The sequence below is a fragment of the Archocentrus centrarchus genome, chromosome 16 (assembly GCF_007364275.1).
Source record: "Archocentrus centrarchus isolate MPI-CPG fArcCen1 chromosome 16, fArcCen1, whole genome shotgun sequence".
Taxonomy (NCBI): domain Eukaryota; kingdom Metazoa; phylum Chordata; class Actinopteri; order Cichliformes; family Cichlidae; genus Archocentrus; species Archocentrus centrarchus.
In genome coordinates this window covers 6,639,370-6,664,678 of record NC_044361.1, presented here as the reverse complement: position 1 = coordinate 6,664,678, position 25,309 = coordinate 6,639,370, and the positions used below count along the sequence as shown (strand labels likewise).

The 25,309-nt window shown below is 38.5% G+C and overlaps 3 protein-coding genes across 3 annotated transcripts; 1 reads left to right on the top strand and 2 right to left on the bottom strand.

Moving 5' to 3' along the window:
• Positions 1-327: 327 nt before the first annotated feature.
• snrnp48 (small nuclear ribonucleoprotein 48 (U11/U12)) lies at positions 328-6,174 on the bottom strand. The gene is made up of 9 exons (XM_030750093.1): positions 5,952-6,174; positions 4,610-4,723; positions 4,298-4,358; positions 3,796-3,876; positions 2,244-2,423; positions 1,932-2,053; positions 890-993; positions 658-780; positions 328-533 (listed from the first exon to the last, which is right to left on the bottom strand). The coding sequence occupies exons 1-9, from the start codon at positions 6,096-6,098 to the stop codon at positions 446-448; spliced, it is 1,020 nt and encodes a 339-aa protein (XP_030605953.1). The 5' UTR covers positions 6,099-6,174; the 3' UTR covers positions 328-445.
• A 418-nt stretch (positions 6,175-6,592) lies between these two features.
• LOC115795147 (uncharacterized) lies at positions 6,593-10,594 on the bottom strand. The gene is made up of 4 exons (XM_030750954.1): positions 10,350-10,594; positions 9,145-9,438; positions 7,726-7,795; positions 6,593-7,041 (listed from the first exon to the last, which is right to left on the bottom strand). Exons 1-4 carry the CDS (start codon positions 10,513-10,515, stop codon positions 6,969-6,971), a joined length of 603 nt encoding a protein of 200 aa, XP_030606814.1. The 5' UTR covers positions 10,516-10,594; the 3' UTR covers positions 6,593-6,968.
• A 1,054-nt stretch (positions 10,595-11,648) lies between these two features.
• Positions 11,649-18,838, top strand: sri (sorcin). The gene is made up of 9 exons (XM_030750006.1): positions 11,649-11,738; positions 11,902-11,959; positions 13,941-13,985; positions 14,149-14,218; positions 15,310-15,353; positions 15,512-15,659; positions 16,195-16,308; positions 16,645-16,703; positions 18,495-18,838. The coding sequence occupies exons 2-9, from the start codon at positions 11,912-11,914 to the stop codon at positions 18,519-18,521; spliced, it is 555 nt and encodes a 184-aa protein (XP_030605866.1). The 5' UTR covers positions 11,649-11,738; positions 11,902-11,911; the 3' UTR covers positions 18,522-18,838.
• Positions 18,839-25,309: the final 6,471 nt, after the last annotated feature.

Here is a 25,309-nt window from a genome sequence, read left to right as displayed (position 1 = left end):
AATTGTCTTATATGTATTGACTAATGAAATACACTGATGAGCTAAACTGAATCTATTCTGGTGTTCATGTAACTAAAACAAATGAAACCTGCTGCATAAACTGGTAATTTTTCAATTCCCACAAAGCTACTTCTCAGCCTTTTCTCAGTGACTTCAGGAATCCTATGTAAACACACAGCAAAAGTTAAAAGTGAACTTTGACCTCATGGTGAAAGTAGGACCGTTATGAGACTCCTAGCTTAGTGCTAAAAGCAGTAATTCTGAGACGTGATTGAAAATGGTGCGAGTGATACACAAAAAGCTCAACGAATGAATGTTGTTCCCAAAACTTTATTACAATTTAAATCTTATGAAAATCCCTTGGTGTGTAAACCTCATCTTTAGACCTGCTGACGCGACTGTGAACTTTGACTTCATCTGATCTGACTTTGCGAGTTCAGCACTCTCACTTCTCCTTCTCCTCTTTCTTTTTCTTCTTCTTTTTCTTTTTGTCATGGTGGTGGTGATGGTGGTCATCCGGGGAACGGGAATCCCTGTGAAGATTCAAAAAATACTGTCAACCTCCAGTATTACCCCTCGGCTACTGAACACTGATTTTTTTTTTACAGTAACTTGCCATAAACATCCACAACCATTGTCAGACAAGCCTTTTCTCACCTCTCCTTCCTACTCTTCTTCTTCTTGCTCTCTCTTTCGTGACTTCGTTCCCGGCTGCGATGGCGTTTACTGTGGGAGTGGCGAGACTCTGAGGATGTTGAGCGTCTTTCGTCCGCCCGCCGCCTGACAGACATAAAAATCAGTCTTTAGCTCATAAACTCCTCTGATGCTCACTCAACTCGATGGTGTCTCACTCAACAATAAAACTGATCATCGGGAGTGCTTCGAGTACCCGTGGGAAGACTGTTCCGATCTCATCGACTCCTCCTCGTCCTGTTCCTCTCTCCACTGTCTGGCAAGTTCCTCTGAATGGACGCTGATCACCTCTCTGATCACCTGCAGGGAGATCACAGCGATATCACACTATCGTTTCCTAACCTTGATTTAAACAGGGAAGTTCTTCCTGAGGAGTTAGCATCAGATTTTCAGTTTAGGGATTCTCAGGCAGAGTTTATTTAGTCTTCCAATAAATGTTTCCCCTGCACAGCAGGATTACCTCTCCCATCCGAAAGCTAACATGTCTATCAAAAGCTCACTGCTCCTGCCCAATTTTTCTACCTGTGTGAACCACACACACTGGAGGACACTCAGTACACATACTGCTGTGTTCTGGGCAGATTCAGTGAGCAGTCAGATGACCGGTGCCTTGCTCAGTAGAATCTAACAGGAGTCTTTGTCCTCTTTTCCATCAAGAGGCAGCCTGTTCTGTCTCAGTTCCTTTTGAGAAGCTGCCCACATTTAGAAGGCGGTTGGAGCTGAGTATTAGGTAGTGTTATGTAGCAGAAGGTGGGAGGAAACTCCTGGTGAACTGAACGCATCACACAGTTTTATCAAACCTGATCTCAGTGGTTCCAACTTTGAGACCTAAGGAACGGAGCAGGGGAAACTTCTGTGTTTCTGAGGAAAAGGCCAACTCAAAAATGTATCAGACAGTCCAGCCCATTGTTGCTTTCTAGCAGTGAAATGAAATGAACTGACAAAAATAAAAAAAACCCTGTCTAGCTTTATGTTCAATGAGCGGCAGTGACTGGATTTACAAATAAAGCTTACCAAACCCGCTGATGATTATTACCGCACGTCCTTCATTTTCACCATTTTAAATAACTGTGGATTTTGAAGGTTTTTTTACATCTAAAGTTGGGAAAAATGTTTCTCAGACTTAATCCTTCACAATTAAATAATAAAGTTAATTTACCTTCAACCCAGACATACACTTAATACATAAATTATTAAAATTAGGACTATCACTTACTGTTATTTAGCAACTTATTTACCTCAGTATAGGATTTCTTGGTGATGTGAACATTTTTGGCTCTGTAGGACTGACGCCGCCTCTTATAGTCCCTCATTTCTGCCATCAGCTCCAGTTTAGTCTTTGGTTCATTTTGTTCTTCATCTGCACACAAACACACAATTTTCAGGCGGACTACACTGAAGAGGAAAAAACCCTGTTTTTTCTTCACCAAAATCAAAGCAAAATCTTTTTCTTTTTAAAGAGTTAAATTAATTTAGGGAGCAGAAATGTTCCTCTGCCAAACTCAAAGCCTGTAAAAAGTCCTTTTTTTCACACAAGTAATGTTTCTCACCTTTTTGGAGTTTGGACACCAAATCTACGTAAAGATCCTCGTTGTTGGACAACGCTTCCTTCTGTTGATTGAGGGCACCGACCACGTGATCGTACAGAGCCAATCGGTCGGCAACAGTGAGATCACACACAGCTCGCTTGTGGTTTTGAGGTACGTCAACCGGCTCGCCGGAGTACTGACCTGATGAAGGACCGGATATGTTTACACACTGAGGGAGAAACATAAACCAACCTGACACGCTTTTATTAAATTTATCTAATTACACTTCCTAGACGTCAACATCTAAACATCCAGCAGGTCACCGGTGCCCTATCTAGAGTTAGAGGTTTGGTATAGGTTGACGCCTGCTCCTGTTTAAAATTAATACTGCAGTTCAAAGTAGCTCTGTATTCAGCCAAAGATCCACAAACAGTATCAATGCAGCGGACCAAGACTGTGATGTTTACAATTTTTCAAATATGATTAAAAAGGCAGCAACAAATAATGTGCTGTCTTCCAGTTTCAGACATTTTCCTGTCCAGAAGATACCAGAATACATTATGTAGTTCAAACCTACATAAGTGAGCAAAGTGAAAGAATAAAGACAGTGACTAAAAGGTCAGACTCAATGATGTGTTAATTTTATTTCTATTGCAGACACTAAGGGAGTTTTATCTCAAGATGATCTGAAAAGGGGCACTCAACAAATCCCCCAGTTATCTTCATTTTAAAATCTGATACTGACAACTCAGCATCAGTAAGAAATTGTGTTTGTTTTTTTACTGGAATCCTTTTATATGAAGGCTTCATGGAAAGAGGAAATTGCATAAATAAAATCATATGCATAAATCTGCATGTATATTCCCCAACACGTAAAGGGAAAACTATGCGTTTGTGTTTCAGTGTGCAGATGCGACTATTAGATTCCCGCACCCAAGCCCCTGTGGTTTGAAAGGATATGACATTAAAGGATATCAGGCATGAACTCAGGAAAGCCTGAACCAGAGCAGCAGACCTTTCTAGAGCCCATCTCCTCTCTAATACTCACCCCTGTCGCTGCAAACAGAACAAACAACACACGGAATAAACAAATGTTAGGAGCAAAACTACACCAACAGAAAGTGACAAGCCTAAATTAAAAATTGTAAAAGCTCCCCTTTTACTGAGGATAATATTTGGCAATGATGAAAGTCGAAGCCAAAAACAGAGGGCCAAAAAAACAAGCAATGAATTTAAAAGCTGAATACGTGTCTAGTGGTTACATCTTAAACTCATAAATTTCACATCTGAACTGTGTGAGATCTAGTTCATCATTGGTGATGACTGTGAGTCAAATCCTAACCACCAAGTTTAAAATGTTCTCCCAAGTTTTAACAAACAGGGGATTAAAAAAAAAAATGATATGATTCAAAAATCTATTGTTTTCCAAAATGCAGTGCAGCCCTACATTGCTTGTGCTATGATCGGAATCGTTGCTGATGATGTCTTTGTCCTCACAGAGTTAACTTTGTGGTTCTATTGAATATATGTTATGTCATACAAAACGAGCACACAGCATAAAATGAGCTCACACCTTGCCAGAAGACTCCTTCCATCCTCATCATCGGTGCAGCAGATCTCGCCTGTAGGATCACCTGATGCTGCGTGGATTTGTCTACATGAAGGAAATGAAACGAGGACAGAAAATAAATTACTAACTTCAAACAGGCCTCAGTTTACTTTCTATCACAAATAAGTGTTTCACAACATGCAGAGGCAAAAGTTAAGAAAACCATTTCCTTCCTGTATTTTGGAGGCATCTTTAGAGAGTGTGGAATGTTTCTTGCTCCTTTAAAAGATTTCAAAAGGAATAACAAATCTGTAACAAAGATTATTATTTCCCAGAACTTTTTGAGGCCTTGAGATGTCTTGGTTTTTGGGTCAAGAGAAATATTTATCTACTTTTAACAACACCAGTTACAACAGTTCAAAAGGAACAGGGTGGTCTTTTGAAAAGATCTAACCTTGCTTTGGTGAACTTTGGATATAATAAAGGAGGTGTCGATTTACAGAAACAGCCCTCAGCGATGACTTACCCATTATAAAGCTTCTGACGCTGGTGTTCTCATAACACACGGAGGGGTCAAACATCTTCGCCTGCAAAGTAGTGATAACTTTACAGCTCTTTTAATCACTAAACACAATATTGGCGGCTTTACATTAACACACACTAACACTGGAGTTTATGAGGTGTTCAGTAGTCCGTCGCATTATGACATAAAACTTTTGTAAACTACTGTATTGCTATTGTTTTTCCTCTGCTTGGTGTAATTGTTACAGCAAGGCTACGGCAGCAGCTTCAGCATAAACCAATGCTTTTGTCATTAATCAGTAGCCATGTGTGTTACCTGCTCCTCAGCAGAGTAGCCCATTTTTCGGAGCTTGCAGGAGGCTTTGTGTTTCTCCATGCTCCTGACCGGGACCATGTGGTCAGGGTCATAGGGGCACTGCTCCATTGGTTCCTGAGAATACAAAAATGAAAATAAATTTAAATGAACATCAGCTGTGAATTACACACATGCATGCAAGTTTACAACCCCTACAACACATTTACCCTCAGGAAGGTTCCGCTCGTCTGTTTTTATTAAAACTACTTACAAAAACAAACAAAAAACAACCATATGATCAGAACTGTATTGAACTGTGTACTGTAAATATGTTGGACACTTTAAGAAGCAATTTTTACTATGATGTAACAACTAAACAGCACCACAAATTAACCACAAACTGAATATTAAATGAATATTAAAAACATTTGTGATGATTAGACTTGCATCTCATTAACTTTTTCTGATCTCTCCCATAGTTTGCTTTTTCTCCTGTTTTTCTATGCTCTTCACCCTCCACTCTCACCCCCCCCACCCCCAAAAAAACGGTTGCAGCAGATAACCAAGCCCTCCCTCCTCTGCTGATGGTCTCTCCCTATTTAAAAGGAGTTATTCTTTCTGACCATCACCAAAAGCTGCCCAGCGAGGATAGTCTGATGGTTCAGGTACTTGCTCCCACAATGTAGGGTCTTTTCATTAAACGGCCTGGCAAGAAGATGAAAATGTATGTATGGTGAATCAACAAGAGAAAGAAAACTTCATGTCAACAAAGAGATTTAAACTAGTTACTTTCAAAACAATCCTCATTTAAGACTTTCGAGAGGAACAAAAACTCCTTTAAATGGGGATAACAGTTTGTAGCTAATAGGTGAAAATGTGTTACGTAAATTCAGTGTTATATGTTCAAACGTAAATGCGTACAGCAGCCTAAAAATAAAATAAAATAAAATACCCAGATTCCCGTATCCAGGTAAATATTATCAGCTGCAAGCAGAAATCCGCTAAACGCATTATCAGTTATATCAGACGGATACGTATATAACTAAAGGGGCAAAAGAGGATCGGATTACAGCAGCTAAAAAGCCAAATAAGGCCAATAACAGCAAAACTACCAGTCAAACTGAGTGACTTTTCAGGAAAAGTGAGAGACCCAGCGAAATGACCCCCAAATTAGGTAAGCTAGCGGGAGGAAAATAAAATACAAATTTATAGTCACTTTAACAGATGTCTCTGGACTCTAACTTAGTTAAATTTGATACTGATCTGTTGTTAAGACAAAAACCAGGACATTCTGATAAGGTTCCCAGTTGTTTTGACTGAACAATAAAGGCTAACATTAGCTAAACAAACGCTAGCTACCTACCCGGTTGGAGTTCTTGTAGTCCTGCGACCATCCCAGCGCTTCAAATATATCGTTTATCTGTTTTTTGCACTTTTCAGTAAATTCTGTCAGTTCCTGAAGACGCTCCAGGCGGTCCTGGAGAGTCGTTGGCTCTAATGAATCCGACATGTTAAGTTTTTAACATCAAAATTAACAAAGACTTTCCCTTGAAATCATCACTGTACTGGCAACTTCCACATCTTGCCCGGAGTGATGACGTATTCGGTGTGTGACGGGAGAACAATAGCAATGCATGCTGGTAGTTGAAGTCTAGCAGTCAATGTTATTATATTATATTATATTATATTATATTATATTATATTATATTATATTATATTATATTATATTATATTATATTATATTATATTATATTATATTATATTATATTATAACAGGAGTCATAAATTCCTTGCAATTTTTTATTTGTATACAGATGTATCAAAGACAAGGTTATGCAACAAAAGAGACTCATTATATAAAATACAAAGAAATTTGATAAATACATAACTGTGACAAATTAAAGGTAAACTCTAAACTCCAAACCCCACAGTGGGGATGCAGGGGGTTTTAATAGTGCGCAGGGTACTTTGCCTCTTGGGAAGGTTAAGGTATAGGTTGATATAGGTTAAGGAAAGTATTTCTATCCTGATGGGGATGTGTTTTCTAGGTCAGTACATTCATTCAGAGTGTGAGGTGTTACTCTGTTGATTATTTCAGTCATGTTAGCCTTCAGCATCATTACATTTTAACCCAAATAAACACGTATGGGAGATTTTTGACTGCATTCTTTACTGTCATCACATAACACCAAATGAGTGAATATCTTAGAAGAATAGCATTCATTCCCTAGGTTTCAAAAATATGTAGAATTAACAATAGGTAGCTTTTCAGCCCAGACATAACTGCATTTTTTTTTTTTTATTTCTCACCTGTCTGTGAATAAAATTTTGTTTACACAGCATACAGTGAAACTGAGAATCACTGAAAGGCACTCTAGTTTCATGTGGGGTATGGAGGGTCATCTTGGCATGCATCTGGATCCAGCAACTCATCGGCATAAATGTCCTCTGTTCTGAAAAGGGAAAAAACAACAAACTGTTTCAACCACATGTGATGTGTTGGTATAAACTCCACTGGAATTATATGCTAGACAAAAACGTTATGAGGTGTATGTCTGTGTAGATTCTCAGTTATCCAGGTCATAGTAGTCTCTGGAGCTTGAAAAAGGCGACTGGACTTCTTTTTGTTTCTTGAAGACGTTTCACCTCTCATCCGAAAGGCTTCTTCAGTTCTCAACCAAATGGTGGAGAGACCCAGGTATTTAAACCCCTGTGGGCGTAGTCCCCTGGAGGTGGTTATGACCCTCTATTGATCATGTGCTTGAACACATGTGCCCAGGTGTGAAGGGGGCGTGGGTCATATTTAATCAGTGGTTTCAGTTGAAACCAATTTAGGACTCCGCTCCCTTCACACCTGGGCACATGTGTTCAAGCACATGATCAATAGAGGGTCATAACCACCTCCAGGGGACTACGCCCACAGGGGTTTAAATACCTGGGTCTCTCCACCATTTGGTTGAGAACTGAAGAAGCCTTTCGGATGAGAGGTGAAACGTCTTCAAGAAACAAAAAGAAGTCCAGTCGCCTTTTTCAAGTTATGAGGTGTACAATTATTAGTTTTAAAAATAATATAGAAGCAATTGCTGGAATTGCTGGAATGATTTTGATACATTATATAATCATTCAGAAATACTTACATTACTTCCAGAGTGTCTTCAACTGCAACCTCCTCCACAACCTCCACTCCAATGATGACGTTTGTCCTCACTGCATGAATCAAATACAAGAAAGTTGTGATTTGCCTTCAACCAACTTCATCTTCACTTTGGTACACATGATCCAAGTTAGAATAATCCATTAATGACCATTTAGATCAGTTTAATGCACTTCATTATGTTCAAAAATGGGAGAGTCAGAACTGATTTAAAAACCTGTAGATTTTGCCAGTGCAACCAAATCCTCCAAAGTTTATTTTACTTTGACTGTAAAAATGTATGCATTAAAAAAAATAAAAATTAATGTCCCAACATCATCATATCGTGCTTAATGCTTTCTCTCACTAGAGGTGCTAGCAGTGGAATAAAACTAATATAGCGTATAGTTACTTGTATCTGAGTACAAAATTTTCTTCTTCTCATTATTCTCAGATGTCTGTATTTTGACAGTTTCTTTAATCAGTTTAATGCAACAGATATTTTACTGTTGTTCTTTGTAGGGTTAGGGTTAATTATTAAGTAAATAGTTAATAGTTAATATTTGTCTGTATTGTTGGTCACACAATGTTGTATTTCTATATCTGTGCGTAGATCATAAGTCTTCAGGATTGCATGTTTGGTTACTAATATGATTCCAGAACAGACTCTTAATATTTTGCAGCCATATAGCATCCCTGTTGTGTTTTTTATGTGGGTGTCATGTACTCATGGTACCAGTATGTGATGCTGCAGTATAAAAGCTGCACTATAAAAGCTGGGAAGTAGAGCTGTCCCTCTATCAGTGGGCCAGCTTCAGCAGTGTTGAAAGTGTCTTCTCATGGTCATGGCTCTAGTGAGGTAATGTGAAGCTGTTGATGATGATTTTTTGATTGAAATAGTGGCCTTTTCTTTTCATTTGGAAACTTTATTGTCATACCCTAGCCCATTTTGGGGAATGTAACAGTATAACTTTCTGAGCAGTGTCCAGATTTATTTCCATCTCCTAACTGGTCAGAGAAACGTAGGAGGGAAAACAACCTGTCATCTTCACTTCATAGTCAGAATTTCTCTCAGTCAAAATGGGCCTTTAGTGCCGTGACTATAATATGTAATGGAATTAGTTAAACAAAACTGTAATTTCTATTTGAGCATATTAAACCCTTCATTGCCAAAATGGGTTAAATATTTTTATTAGAGTCTTAGTGATTTTCACTTAGGGGAAGGCCAAATACTATTTGGAGCGCAACCAAAGTTTTTGTAAGCAAGAAAAAACCTGAAATACATATTTTTGTTTTACTTTAATTCAGTCTCCCATTGAACACCTCCATTGTTGAGGTAAAGAGAGAAATTAGAGCATTATGAGTGGAAAAGAACATAAAAGCTTTGCAAAATATGAAGTTTAGACATCTGGTGTAAGCTCACCTCCACAGTAGATAAACGGAGATCCTGATGAGCAGTGACCCAGACCTTCTAGTTCCCTCTGCCTGTAAACGCACGCACATCTTTGGGTTTCCATCCCTGCACCTTCCCAGCACTGACCACACATGAAATGCTGGACTGCGTCCCCCTGGTCAGCTTCAATCACTGTTATTTGCTGCAAAGAAGCACCTGCATCATGCTGACTCAGGGCTGTGCTGCAGGGAATCCCTGAGTGACCCGGAGGCTCGTAGGTGGACCACTGAGCATCAGCAGCCTGACTGATAGCGTCATCACATCCTGAGGATATGAGAGACACAGAGTGGCTCAGGTCGAGCTGTACATCACACTAAACAGCAACCAAAACACGCATGGCTGGTTAATGCAGGGGGTTGGCTTAGAGTTGCACGTCATGGCTGAATCATATGTCTGAACCATCTGTTTCCGCTACCTACTGATTAGACCTGCTGGGTTTGGACTAAAAACGTGGTCAACAGTCATCAGCATATACTGGCACACATAGACACACGACAAAGATGCAGAAACAGCAGGGAGTATGGGGTTTCACAAACAGGAACCATAATTAAATGGGATAGAAATTGTTAAGATTTGTAATTTATACAATTTATTCCAGTGCAAAATTGTTGAAAGCAGTCATGCCTCAAGTCTTCACAAACTCACTTTTCAGTAATTATTGATTTAGGATCTACTGTGATTGATAGTATTGAAATGTGATTTATTTGTGATATACTTTGGGAGCGAAGGAGAAAAAATGAGAGCGTGCTTTGCTGTTTGCTCTGGTTTAGCTGTTGCTGGAGAAAATAAGCCTCCTTTCTTATTTTGAGCACTTAGGTATTTTTTATTATTAATAATATTTGTATCATATTATTTGTATTAATTTATTGTCAGTTTATATATTCAAACACAGCAGGAGATCCTTCTTATTAGTATAAGCTGGACAGCACATATGATGTTCATTTTTTTTTTAAATTACATTGTGATCACCTCATTACACACATTTCCTATTTTTTCCTGTTTTACTGTTTTTAAGGATCATACATTCCCTGCAGATTTGTTCTCAGTGAGTAAAATTCCATATTATCTAATTTGACAATCAGATACTACTTATGGACTTACTTGTTTTGTTCGTCTTTTTATGTTGTTACATTTCTCAATTTTCTAGCTACAAAAATCTCACATGTCAAACCAACCTGTCGTGTAGCAACACACAGCAGGAAGTTCTCTTGTTTCTCCATCTTCCTCCTTTTCTTCTCGGTGGCTCGCCATGACTGAAACAAAGCTCCCCGAGTGCTGAGGATGGAGACACAGAGGAGGTCTAGGTGACCAAATCCAGCAGTCACGATCCAGTTTGTGCATCCCAGCTCCAGCTTCAGCTTCAGCACCTGCCACTGCTGTGTGTGGATAGAGAGGTGAAACAGACGATGGAGCCTCTGATTGGGTTTTCTCTGGACTGGAGTTGGAAGCAGAGGGAAGGACTGTATGTGCCACTTGAGAGAATGAGCTGATTGGGCAGTTTGTCTCTGCCGCTGATGTAATGCCTTTCATTAAAGGATCATTCCTGTATTTTAATTACTGCTACAGCATAAAAAAAAAATCAACTTGTTAGATTTGAATCTAGCTTTCTGCAACAAAGTTGATTTCATTTTGTCAAACCCACTGACATTTTTAAAACAGTAGAGTAGAAACGGGTGGTTATCTGGAAGGAGGAGACAACGTATCCAAACTTTATTGTAATTTATCACAGAAAAATGATAACTAAAAAGGAAAAACTATCTGATCTGTTGTATGTCTTAATTAATTTTAAGTGGGTTTTTAAAACTTCAAAAGTGATGTAAAAATTATTCCAATAGTTCTATAAACCATTGATAACTTGTGCCTGTCTATAGCTTTCTTTTGATTGAAACTTTTTGACTTGGGGATATCCTGACACAGTGACGAGATTGTACAACTGAAGTAAAAAGAGAGGGAAAAAAAAGTCAAAATACAAACACTTTGAACAAAAGTGCTGCACAGTGATGGCAGGAAAAAAACTTCTCATCTGAGCCAAAAGATAAATCCAGACAACACAGATAGCCAGCAAAAGAAAAATGGAGTATACAACGCCAACAACCTGACAAAGACTGAGGGAATAAACACAGACTAAATAAATACTTGGAGGGAAGGGAACTAAACCTAATCCCTCTTCCTCATTTCTCAGTTTGTGCATCCTTGATTCCTCTCCTTGCTCATCTGTCCTCCAGATGCATTTTAGGAATTGAGACTTTCTCAAACAGATCTCTGGGATGAATTCTGTGTCATGGGCATGAGGACAGAAGACAGTTAAATAATGAAATATTGGTAACACATAATATATTGTCGATAATTATATATTTTAAATTATTTATATCTGTTTAATCCAGTAATTTACTGCGGAGAATTTTTTTTTTTTAACAACCAGCTCCTCGATCCCATTGGTCAATTGGAGGTCACGTGTCCTCTCACTGCCAATCAGAACTTAATGTGGTGCTCGCAGTGAGGAAACGGGACATTCGAGGATCCACAGTTTTCAGTTTCTTCTGAGTCTACACCTGTTATATCAGGTAAGCTCGCATTTAGCTCCACATCGGTGCTTCAGACTAATTCTCAGGACTTTATAACCTCAGTTCTCGTTTTTCTGCCTTTTCCCGAGCACATCTGTGGACACGCCCTCTGGGTTTACGAATCAGGCATTCATTTTTGTTTGTTTGTTTGTTTGTTTTGTAGTAGAAATAAGATGGCTTTTCCCGGATACGGCGCAGGCCCCGGTGGGTTTCCAGGAATGGTAAGAAACCATTAAAATGTGATAATCTGTCCACCGACCTTCGTCCCGGGATGGGTCTCTTTCCCAACCAGTCCGGAAGTGTTAAGTGCCCCCAAATAAAGGTTTCTATTTGAAATTACGTTCATACATAAAGAAAATGTATTTGATTTCAAAGAAGTAGTTTAAAGTAAATTTTGGCTTCAGTACGAAGCTCCAGCCAGTGGTGGTATTCATGTATTTTAGATGCGTACTAACCAATGACAGTGTTGGTACTGTCCCCGGCAAGTACTACAGGCAGAAGGTACTTAAAGTGTAAAACAATTAAAGTGTTTCTGCTGTAAACACGCATGTTTTTTTTTTTATATTGCATTAAACTAGGACATAATAAGCTCACAGGATATCATATTTATAACCTGATTATTGATTATTGTTTTATTTCTAAAATCGTAATCATAGCACAACTAAAACTGTCAAGTAACGTGACTAGGGTAAAAAGTTAAAACATTTTCTTTTTAACTAATGAAGGTAAAATGTGTAGCAGCTTAAGTACTCTGTAAAAGTGTAACGACTTCAAGGCTTTGCTTTTAGTAGAGTACTCTTAAACAGGGTGTTATACAGCTGAGCCCAGCTTGCTTTGGTTTGATTGTGGTTTTACAGTAGAATCCTGATTATGCAACAAATCTGGACTTCAAACCCTACGACTATCTCTTGTAGCACTTGTACCCAGATGTCTTGTACAACTTTTATCCTCTTATATTTAAGTTACAGTGTTTATGTCTATTAATTACAGTAATATTGGGGCAGAAGAAGGATGGTACATCTTCTTCATGAAGCCCATAAAGCAGACACACACAAAGCAGAAAATCAGCTGAATTATTTAGAGTCTTTTAAGTGGTCGACAGGATTGAGAGATGATCGACGAAATGGGTTTTGGTTTATGAATTTTGTGGTTACATTTAAATTTCCTTCTGAAAATCTATTTGAAAGCTTTTCACCCAGCCTGGAGTCATGACTGATTTTGCATCCTCACTTAAACTGTACTGAACCTGGATGCTGGTAATCTATGACCCATTGTTAGGTGTGTCATTTTTACTGCTGAAGAGATTAGATGATTGATCTGTTGGTTGACAGGCACACATTCATACAGCACTTTTATCTTTGCCAAACCACTTTTATCTAACATTCATTGTCATTGGTTAGTGCACATCTAAAACACATGAATACACAGATACCACTGTAGATAACATTTCCACACACCCACATACCGATACATTGGGGCAATTCAGGTTTCAGTATCTTGGCCCAGAATACTTCAACACATGGACTGGAGGAGCCAGGGATTGACCTTTCAACTGGTAGATGACCCGCTCCACCTGAGCCACAGCTGCCTCTATGCTAAAAATTTTAGCTCATTGCCAAGTGTTTGGTAGGCAACATGATGATGTCATACTATGTGATACTATGTGGGTCTTAAATGATGTCAGAGATGGTTCAGATTTGGTTGTTTCACTTGTGAGGAGGAGTTGGTAGGAGATTTTGTGTATTATTGTTAGATTTTCTTGTATTTCTATTTCCTTGATGATACTAATATTTTGGTGCTTTGGTTTTTAAAATCAAATACAGTTTAAATCAGCACCTTTACATTCAATAATAAAGATATTATCTTCATATAAATAATATTTAATTCAAACCTTTTTTTCATGCAGTTTTCTTATACAGTATGTTTATTTATGTTCACATTTTTAAAATGAGTTTTATTATAATTTGTTTTTTTCATAGCAGGACATAGATTGCTGTTCTCTGGAGCTCAGTGACAAGTAGAATAGAATAGAAGAATAGAATAGAACTTTATTGTCATTATACATACAGCGAAATTAATCATTATACAACAGGTTATATAACGACATTCCATCATAATATAATGTAACCAAGCAGATATAAAAATACAGTAATATTAAGAATCCAGTTAGATCTCACAGACTTCTGTGTTTCTGTCTTTCAGCAACAAGATCCTCTTTATGGTTATTTTTCAGCTGTTGCTGGCCAGGTAAGACATTCACATACAGATCAAAGTCAGAAATCACTTCACTATTATTGGGCTAGATTGCGATGCAGTGACCGCCAACATTCATGCTTCTTCAGATGTAGCAGCTCAGTTACTAAACTGTGTTGTGTGTGTCCCTTTGTGGTGTTTTCTTAAACTCTGGCAGGATGGACAGATCTCAGCAGACGAGCTGCAGCGCTGCCTCACGCAATCTGGCATCTCCGGCTCATACCAACGTAAGCCCAACAGACTGTTTTTAATTAAACAATCACTTAAAGTAAAAATACACATTCACTAATTTAGTTCCATTCATTTGAAATATCTACATTGTGTTTATTCCTCTATTTAAATACTATTGTAGTGTGACTTTTTGTCACAGTTAGAAAAACTCTTTTGCTCTAAAAGTCAGTCAGCGTTTAGGAGAGATCTCCTGTCTGCAAGCACGGGTCAGACTTTGCATAGTGTATAGAAGTTCAAGTGCTGACCACCATCACTGGTATTATATTCAGTCCCTTGAAAACTGTTTTTCATTGTTAATGAATTCAGTGAGATAACTTGTATTGGTGACCCAACCTCCAAAAGGCCATTTGAGGGAATCTAATGCCATTTCCAACTTGTGGTGAAAAAAAATGAGGTCCAGTGCCCAATATTTTTAACACTCTATTTATCACCTAAAGCTTAAAACATCTACAAAGACTGAGTGTATGATTAATAGATAAAAAAAAAAAAAGCTCCAAAAGAAAGTGCAAAAACAGATTAAAAACATGGCTTAACCCTCAGGACCAACTAGCACACACGGTTGAAAAACTGTCTAACTTCCTCCTGGCTCTAATTCCCTACACCTGTCCCCCTAATGACTTCCTTAAATAGGGTAAACAGCCAGTCTAAAGCACTGCTACTGAAACTACTACATACACATCTACACCTTACTAGACAATATAATACATATCTTTTGAAGTCTTTTTGCAGTGTATCTGACAGTTGAGAGAGATAGGAAACATGGGGAGGCAGGTGGTTGGGTAACATGAAATTAAAACCTCCGGGTTGAAGAGGACGTGGTTTGTTGTAGTTAGTCAACTTTCACTCGCCTCTCTTTCCGTATGACATGAAATAGCTGTGGTTACATCTGAGGAGCAGTCAGTGGTGTTATTGTTCAATCTCTAAACCACCTTGTACCAGATTCAAGTCGGTGTTTGTACTGAGCTGTTATGCCCATCAATAAAAGTGTCCTCCTTGTTATGAAGTTAATGTTATTTGTTTATTTGCCCAGATATAATCTAAACATAGTCTTAACTTGTATGTTTATGATCTTTGTTTTCTTCTACAGCCTTCAGCCTGGAGACATGCAGACTGATGATCAGCATGCTGGATGTATCCTTCAGCCTTCAAGTTAATCATCCATAAGAGAAGTTTAGTAGATAAACTGATGTGAGGAAAGTTGTTAATGACAGAACACTGCATGATATATAGTGCTTTGTAAAAGGAAACCATAATGTGTTAAGGGTCTTTGACTGACTGTGCTATCTCAGAGGGACATGTCCTGCACCATGGGCTTTAATGAGTTCAAGGACCTGTGGCAGGTTCTGAATGGCTGGAGGACGACCTTTGCATCGTTTGACAGGGACCAGAGCGGGACTATAGAGGGCCATGAGCTGCAGCAGGCCATCACCTCCATGGGTACGGGCAAGTTAAAGGTTAAGTTCCTGACTTTGACAATAGTGAGGTGCCCACAAATCAGTTTAGCTGTGATGAGGGACAAAATCCAACGTCCTTATTCTACGTAAAAATACACTTCAAAGTTCTTCTAAACCTTATGAATCAAATAAAGACCTAAAGTTAAAAACTTTTTTTGTGCAAAATTCTGCAGAATTGACTCTTCTGTGCATATCCATGAGGAAAGACTGTCCATAAGGACACAAATGAAAAAGGACTTTAGACTTTGTCCTCTTTTTCTTACACAGGAAGTGCAGAGGGAGCCTCTCAGAGCCACTATGAGCAGGAAGAATGATTTTTATATTGGCTCCAGGTTATTATTTTAAGATAAATATTGTTAAACAAGTATGTTAAAAACATATAATTTATATGTACTAAAATTATGAATAAAAATAGTTACTATAGATGCACAAACTGCCCATGGATTTTAGGGTGATAATAAAGCAGAGATGTTAGCTAAGTGCTTTGACTTATGTGTAATGTGTGTGTGTTCATTTAGGTTATAATCTGAGCCCGCAGGCTATGAACTGCATCATGAAGCGCTACAGCCTGAACAGCAGGATCCATTTTGATGAATTTGTGAGCTGCTGTGTGAGGCTGCGCGCTCTGACCGGTGAGTTAGATGAATAAAATCTGATGAGCAGATTTAAGCAGTTTACGTACAGCTCAGCTTGTTCACCAGAAGTAAATGTGACAAAGAACCTTCTTGATACTTCTCAGTTGTTGTCTGAGTTTTTTTTTTTTTTTGTGTGTGCGTTTTTAAAGTTGTAAACAGGATTAAGAAAATCCCATAAACTTGGGTCCTTTCTTGAGCTTTTTATAGACTGTTGTAGAGCTGCGTACCTCTCACATCTCAAACAAACAGGCCCACAGTGGCAGAAAAAACATAATGATTAGTCAAAATCATCTTTGAAATTATATAACAAAACTCGATGTGTTTGTTTTTCAGATCAGTTCAGAAGGAGGGACACAACCCGAACTGGCAACGCCACATTTCAGTATGACGATGTAAGTGTTCACAGCGGAGACGTTTCTTCTTCTTTGTCTGAATAGTTCTTTTTAATGCCACGTTTCCTCACATCAAAATCAGAGTTTATTATAATATCACCAAATGCTGGAGGGTATTTAATTTGAATTTTGGGTTGAGTTTGTGTTACCAGTATAATGAAATAACTTTGAAGGGCAGTGAGAGCAAACACCAAAGAAAGGCTTATTACAAAATCAGAGCTCTGGACTGGAAACAATTATACTTATAATATAGAAGGAATTCGAAATGAAGACCTCCAATATAAACATACTTCATCTTGGTCAATGTTTGAGGATGGGTTGTAGTTTATTAGTGAAATATCCTTTAAATGTTAAACTGCTTTCTGCCACAAAACATTGAGTTTATAGGTGAGTAGATTTTGGGCCAGATAACCAGCCAGCAGGTTCAAGAACATGTCTGGCAGTTTCTAATGGTCATGGTTACCTGAGCAGGTGTTATGGTTACTTAGCCAACAAACTAACATGATCAGTCACAGATAAATTCAACAGTGATGAATTTAATAGTTTACAGGCAAAATTTATAAATAGATGTTCAATACATAGTAAATGTGTTCATTAAACCTAAATATATTTTATACCATAATACAATTTTTGTAAAAAACAAACAAACTTCTAAACACTAAAATTTAAATAATTAGAAAAATTCAATTCAATTTTATTTATATAGTGCCAAATCACAACAAACAGTCGCCTCAAAGTGCAAAAATGTAATGAATATTTTTTCTAAGAATATATTATTTTGCTTTGGGGACATTACAGAACTTTACTCTGCCAAGTGAAACAATAGAGATGGAAGTCACATCAAAACTATACAAGTGAGGCTTAAATGTGAGAAGTGAGCACTGTCATCTTGTGCTTGTGAGGTCATTTGGCCCAAATGTGTGCGCACACCCCACAAATCCCCTGCTGCCACAATCCTGATTTTCTTGTACTGTTAAAGGCATTTGTTCTATACTCGGCCATTTCTAGATAAATAATTATTAATAACTGCTTGTTGTGTTGTGATAGGTACATATCAGCTGCTTCTTCCCCTTAGATAGGTTTAGTTTCTAGTTTGGTATCAAGTGGCAGGCAGGAGGTGGGACCTCAGTACCATGTCCTCATCGCACATAGTTACTGTCTATAGTCTGGTTCCAAAACAAGATCTCAGTGCCTGTTTCTGAGATGTTTTGGCTTCGCTTCTGGACATCTGTCGTGTATTTTGTCCTGCAGTCTGTTTTAGAAATAAATAGATGGACTATAAAAGATGGATGAAGCATTGGGGTCTGAAAACCAGTGTGGAAGTGCTTCAGACTTGTGTTCTTTCAAATGGTCACCAGGGGGCGCCTCATCAGTATACAATGTGTGATGGGAATGTAGTCCACAAATCTCATGATAAATGTAGTGTTGTATATGAATACAGCATATAAGCTTTGCTTTGTCTCCACTGACTCCCAAGTTGCTAAATCCCTCACTGTTTGCACCAGCTAGCTCAGCAAGTAGTGTGTAGTTTGTTTTTTAGCTCTAACCCTTTTTTTTACTTAAACCATCTGCCTGCTGCATAGAGAAATCACATAAAAAGAAATCACATAACTAAGCTTTAATGAAACAGCTGTTTAGAAAACTACAACAATGAGCCAAATGAATGGATTGCTATTAAAATTGAAACAAAAACTGTCGCAGTAAATAACTGATTGTCAAGACAAGACTGCTTGATGACTGATGTTTAAAAGTTGCAGAGTAACACTGGGCATATTATCTTTGTCTCCATAGTTCATCCAGGTCACCATGAGCATATGATGAGGTCAACACTAAACAGAAGGACACCCACCACCCTTTTACAATCTTCTGTTATTAATGGCATTTACCTCCTGTGTATCATTATTGTACAAAACACCACTTAAACATTCCATTTTACCACAAACCTTTTGTAAGGTAATGCAAAATGTTAAACTTACAGGAACAAGTAACCTCAGTCTGTGCTTATGTCACTTGACTGCTCATATACTGGAGCATATTATTACCACTCTTACATCTGCATAGGCTCTTACCACTAGTGTAACCATGTTAACCTGTAGCGCTGGCCAGTGAAGTGTGAACATGTATGAAATTAATAAAGAAATATGATACGAATTTACTGATAAATGGGTTCTATTTATTTTTGCACTTGGTTTCAGTTTTTATCTTTTGAAATTTGGAAATATGCATACAAAATTTTAAAAAAATGAATCTTTATGGTGCATACGGATGCTGTGAAACTTTGCCTAAATCACAGTGTTTCTTATAGTATTAGCTTATGAGTTAAATTATTTTGGTATTTAAGTATTTAGGATGGTAAATGTTTGAACTAGGTTTAGTTACTGTAAATATATACCTGGAAAAAAATTATTTTTGATTGCACTGGGTCTCCTTAAACCTACAGTATGCAAGAAACTACAAAGTAGCCCCAGGGTTTGTAGTTACACTTAAGTGTTTTACCCTAAAGAAAACTGAAACTATTGGTACTATTTGGTACACCCACTGTTAGGTTGTAATTTTAAGTGCCCATGAGTTTCCCTCTTGCTGATGATGTAGATTTAAATCTTTTTAAAATTCAATTAAAACCAGAAACCCCCCAAATTTGACTATCCAGGCTTGAGACCATGAAGCAGAGTTGCAGCCTCTCTGCAGCTTCCCTCCTCCTGTCATTCCCTGAAAACCTCATTCTCATAAAGACTGTGTCTGCTCCCAGACCACCAAAAAAATCAAACCAGCAAAAAATGATTTAATGTTGTGTTCTCATTATCCACTTTGGATAAATGTATAAATGGTTCTGTCCTCAATGCTCCCATGAGTTTATTTGCACTGGAGTTTTATTTTAGTGAGCACCTTAATTTTGACAGGTTCTCTGTGGAAAAATGGATTTTCCTGCAAAGCTGTTGCAGTTTACTTTACAACTTTCTGTTCTAATGCACTTTACGACAGTGATGCAAAAAATGTGAGGGGGCGTCTGGGTGGCTTATTGGTGAAGCCGGCGACCACATACATATGAGTCCCGGCCCGTCGCCAATTTGCCTGTGTGTCTTCCCCTGTATCTTTCCCCTATTTCCTGTCTCTCTCCACTGCCGATAAGAGCCGCTGTGGCCAAAAATGCAAAAAAAAAAAAAAATGTGAGGGAATGTTGATAGCCATGGCAACAGTATTTCCATATTTCCAGAGCTATGAAGAATCTCAAATAAACAAGCCAAAAGGCTAAACTGTGTGGTAATTTGTAACATGGATAATGCTGCAGAGAACCCAGGTGCAAAACAGGAGGAAGATGTCAGAGGTTAATATTTGACGGAGACGAAAACAACTGTGAACTTGGAATGTGGTCAGGTGAGCCCTCATTTGCGAGGTCACGGTCACTGGCTGCATGTAGAATTTTGTAGCGCTTTTACTCTAGATAATCTGGTACGGGTGCCGAGCGACCTAGAAACACATCAGAAGTCTAATTATCCTGCAATTTTGACCGTTTTACTGCACAGTCCGGTAGAAGTTTTTGCTCAATTTAAAATGATGATACATAATCATCCTTACATTACACACTATAAAAAATTTTAAAACTCTTGAAGAGGTGTTCAAATTAATGGATTTCAATGCAGATTGACTCTCTGTACACAGTTACTGTTGTGTAATATTGCTGCATATTTCACAAAAAAACCACATCCTCTAAATACCAATAACTTTTGATTATTTAGATTATCACAGTGTTATGTATTTGTCATTTCAAACTGTCATTACAGAAACTAAGCAGTATTATTAATACAGTACAGTAATGTGAGTGTATTTTGCCTATAATTTTACTCTAAAACCGTACAGTTCTGGGAGATCTAAGTCACCAGAGGTACAGTGGAGGCCAACCTGGAAGGGAATCAGGTTAAAGAGCTGCATCAACAGTATTCCTGTTAATACAGTTCAGAAACGGCAGTATTAGAAATACAGTACAGTAACCATTAAATAATTTCTGTAATAACAGTTTGAAATGATAAATAGCACTTTTATAATCAAAGTTGATAAGGCTGAGTATTTATAGTCTCTGCATTGATTTTTTTAAATTAAATTATGATTATTATTACAACCTTTATTTAACCAGGAAAACTGAGATTAAAATCTCTTTTTCAAGAGTGCCCTTACCAAGACAGCAGCAGCACAATTAATAGGATTTTAAGCAGAAAGCAAACAGGAGAGGATTAAGCACAGGATAATTATGTATAAAAAAAAAAACATGTCACTTAAAAAAAAAAAAAATCAAGCAAAACATCTACAACTCGCTGTAGTCACTTGCAGACTATTGAAAAGCGCCATAAACTCATTTATTGAGACCAGGTCCTGAAGTTTAAGGTCTTTTTGTAATCCATTCCATGTAGAAAGAGCAGCAAATTGAAGCGTTTTTTTGTGAGAGTAAAACTGATCTTGAACGAGAGATTGAATGTATAGTTGACTGGGTGGACAGTAACAAACTCATTTTAAATGTTTCTAAAACAATGAGTATTGTCATTGGAACAAATCATTCTCTAAGAGCCAAACCTCAACTGGATCTCCACATAAAGGATGTGTTGGTTAAACAAATGGAAGAGGTGAAGCTCTTAGGAATTCTTATAGACAGTAAACTCTCCTGGGATAAACATATCCAGAGAGGAGTTTCTAAAATGGGTAGTAGTTTGTCTGTTATTAAAAGAGCTTCGGAATATCTGACTAAACAAACAATCCCAGTTGTCATTCAAACTCTTAAGATAAGATAAGATAAAACTTTAATGATCCCACGACGGGGAAATTTGCGCATTACAGCAGCTCAGTACAGAAAACTAAAATAGAATAGAATAAAATAGAAAAACACTATACACATATACATAAGCACTATATACATAAATATATATATATATATATATATATATATATATATATATATATATATATATATATATATATATATATATATATATATATATATACATATATATATATATATATATATATATATATACACACATATACACACACATCAAAACACTATATACAGATATCAAAATATTATATACATTTGTAGCCGGTAAGGTACACAGCATACACGGTATGCATTATATGGGTGAGTGTAATAAATAAAATGTATCTGACTGTATGGATAAAGTGATGGCAGTGTAGGTAAAGTGTCCAAGTGACTCAAGACATTATGATGTGTTATACAGTCTAACTACTGTTGGGATGAATGACCTGCGAAAGCGCTCCTTCCTGCAGCGAGGATGTTTCAGTCTCTGACTGAAGGAGCTGCTCAGCTCACCCACGGTCTCATGCAGAGGGTGATGGGGGTTGTTCATGATGGATGTCAGCTTTGCTAACATCCTCCTCTCACCCATCACCATCACAGACTCCAGAGGACATCCCAACACAGAGCTAGACCCCCGCACCAGTTTGTCGATCCTGCTCCTGTCCCTTTCGGTGCATCCACCCCCCCAGCAGGCCACTGCATAGAAAAGGGCAGATGCTACCACTGTGTCATAAAAGGTCTTTAACAGAGTCCTGCAGACACCAAAGGACCTCAATCTCCTCAGCAGGTGGAGTCGACTCTGGCCCTTCTTATACAGGACATCTGTGTTTGTAGTCCAGTCCAACTTGTTATTGAGATGAACACCCAGGTATTTGTAGGAGACCACTGTCTCAATGTCCTTTCCCTGGATGTTCACCGGTGCTGTAGGGGGTGGCTTCCTCCTGAAGTCTATGATCATCTCCTTCGTCTTGCTGGCGTTGATTTGGAGTGCGTTGTTCTCACACCAGCCGACAAAGTCACTGATGACACCCCTGTATTCCTGGTCGTTCCCATCTGATACACATCCAATGATGGCCGTATCATCTGAGAACTTCTGTAGGTGGCAGTGGTCCGAGTTGTACCTGAAGTCTGAGGTGTACAGACTGAACAGAAAGGGTGAGAGGACCGTGCCCTGTGGCGCCCCCGTGCTGCAGACTACCACATCAGACATACAGTCATGGCACCTCACATACTGTGGTCTGTTGGTGAGGTAGTCGATGGTCCATGCCGTCAGCTGACTGTCTACTCCGGCTCCCTCCATCTTCCCTCTCAGTAGTGCAGGCTGGATGGTGTTGAAAGCACTGGAGAAGTCAAAGAACATGACCCTCACAGTGTTTCCTGCCTGCTCTAGGTGAGAGAGGGATCTGTGCAGCAGGTAGATGATGGCATCGTCCACCCCAATGCCGGGCTGGTAGGCGAACTGCAGGGGTCCAGCGCTGAGCTCACCAGTGGGCGGAGGTGGTGCAGGATGAGCCTCTCCATGGTCTTCATCAGGTGAGAAGTCAAGGCCACAGGTCTGTAGTGGTTGGACTCCCTGGGATGTGCGATCTTTGGCACTGGAACTATGCAGGAAGTCTTCCACAGTTCAGGAACCCTCTCCAGATTCAGGCTCAGGTTGAAGATATGCAAGACCACCTGACAGAGCTGGTCTGCACAATCCCTGAGCAGTCTGGGGCTGATTCCATCTGGACCCGCTGCCTTCCTGATCTTCGTCTTTCTGAGCTGACTTCTCACCTGATCAGCTGTGAGGTGGATGTGAGGCTGGGTTGGGGTGGGTGATGGGTGATGGGTGATGGGTATTGTCTCATTTGATTATTGCTCTGTTGTTTGGTCGAATACATCATTAAGCAATATTAAAAAATTACAACTGGTGCAAAATAAGGCCGGACGTGTGGCTCTAAAATGTGGCACTAAGACAATGTTGCTAAAATGCATAATCAGCTTTCCTGGTTATGGGTGAAGGATAGAGGGTTGTATGCACTGACAAATTTTCTAAATAACATAATTACAGTAAAAAGTCCATCTATATTTTACCATAAACTACCATTTAGTAAAGATACTCATGATTACTCAACAAGGCACGCGGTTGAGCTGTGTTTCACTCTGCCAAAATGTAAAACTAGGTTAAGCCAGCGTACAGTGATGTTTAGAGCAATGCATGAATGGAATTCACTACCACAAAACATTAAATAAAGTACTGCAGACAGTTTTAAGAAGCAACTGAAAATATACTATAAAAATAAATAAGGTATAATACTTTTTATGTAAGTGAAATCTAAAATATTTCCCTATCTTAAACTCAAGTGTGTGTCTTTCTTAAAATTCAAATAACACATAAGCATGTGTTATTTGAATACTGCATCTGTAATGATTTTTGTTTATTTGTTTTTTGTTTGTTTCTTTGTTTTTGTTATTAATGTAATTTGTCTTTTTATGTAAACTGACCCCAGGAAGAATAGCTGATGCAGCATGCTGCTGACGCTAGTGGGGATCTCAATAAACATAAAGTGTTGAAATAATTCAGAAAACAATTTTATAAAACAGTCAAGTGGTCAAATGTATTTTCTCTTATCATTGTATTGTATTTGTAGCTGCCCTTGGATCAATAAATGGAGAGTCTTGACCGTGCTTAATTCTTTATTTTCAACAACTTTGTTGTGCACAGTGAAAACGTAGATAAAAACACAAAGGAAAAAGGGCATTAATTACATAAACTCAAAATACACTGCAAAGAATTAAACAAAAATACATTTGTGGCCGACCTGTTTTACGGTGAGTGATCGCTCCCTTTTTCTCTCTCCTCTCGCTTGCTCTCTACGTGACGTCATACCACACCTGTGGTTGATTGCAAAGTGGCGTCCCTTAGGATAAAGGCATGCGGCTTGCGAGTTGGATTATTCCTCTGTCTAAAGTGTGGAAGTAACAGAACAGCTGGTCGAATGGTGTTAGTTCCTCGTGTGAATACAACAGGTAGGCGCTGCTTTAAACTGGTGTGTGTGTGTGTGTGTGTGTGTGTGTGTGTGTGTGTGTGTGTGTGTGTGTGTTTGTGTTTTTTTTTTTTTTTTTAACATTTAAAAATAAGACTTTCCAGAGGGTGAAATTCCCTCCGGTGGTGTTGTCGCAGCAATTTACTTAAACATCAGAAAAAGGGCCTTGACCACACCGTCACACCTTACAAATAAAGGACTACTCAAATAAACAAAACTCCAACAGTTTCAAACAACATAAAATACACAATAATGGTTATCAATAACACTTAACTCAGAAACCTAAACCATGAAAACCCACTTTTTCACAAAGAAAACGCACCTCGTGAACCATGCCATCTGCGCGAACTGCGCGTCTCCTTAAAGTAGTGATGCTCAAATGAAGCAGTAAAGCAGGGAAGGTGGGTTGTGCTTGTATAACTCAGACAGTCATGAAAACTGGGGATGGGAATTCAGAGGTTTTACTTTAGGAATAAGAGTTCTTACGCTGTTGAGGCACACATGCTATTACCGAATATGATATCAGGTTCTATTTACAAATAAAAATGGATGAATGTGTCGTATTATTGAGCAGAGTGCTGGGAAACCATGGCATTAACTGGGTGTGCTTGTGTAACTACCTACACAACATGATGTCCTTTCAACATCATGTTGAAAGGACGAGCAAGAGATTGCCAGCAAAGGTTGTTAGTTCATAACTCAGCAGTAATTGTTGACCATAACAACGCTAAAACTGCAAGTATAAACCTAGCTGACTGTCTCGCTCTCGCTCCTTC

Bases quoted from the DNA above. Each gene is read 5' to 3' on its own strand.
- sri (XM_030750006.1), top strand. From the start codon at position 11,912: ATGGCTTTTCCCGGATACGGCGCAGGCCCCGGTGGGTTTCCAGGAATG. The intron at 15,354-15,511 runs GTATCCTTCAGC...GTGCTATCTCAG, and splicing joins TGATGATCAGCATGCTGGAT to AGGGACATGTCCTGCACCAT. The intron at 16,309-16,644 runs GTGAGTTAGATG...TTTGTTTTTCAG, and splicing joins GAGGCTGCGCGCTCTGACCG to ATCAGTTCAGAAGGAGGGAC.
- LOC115795147 (XM_030750954.1), bottom strand. From the start codon at position 10,515: ATGCACAAACTGGATCGTGACTGCTGGATTTGGTCACCTAGACCTCCT. The intron at 7,796-9,144 runs GTGAGCTTACAC...TGATTCATGCAG, and splicing joins TCCGTTTATCTACTGTGGAG to TGAGGACAAACGTCATCATT. The intron at 7,042-7,725 runs GTAAGTATTTCT...TTCCCTTTTCAG, and splicing joins GAAGACACTCTGGAAGTAAT to AACAGAGGACATTTATGCCG.
- snrnp48 (XM_030750093.1), bottom strand. From the start codon at position 6,098: ATGTCGGATTCATTAGAGCCAACGACTCTCCAGGACCGCCTGGAGCGT. The intron at 4,359-4,609 runs GTAACACACATG...ACTACTTTGCAG, and splicing joins GCTACTCTGCTGAGGAGCAG to GCGAAGATGTTTGACCCCTC. The intron at 534-657 runs GTGAGAAAAGGC...GAATCTTCACAG, and splicing joins AAGAAGAGTAGGAAGGAGAG to GGATTCCCGTTCCCCGGATG.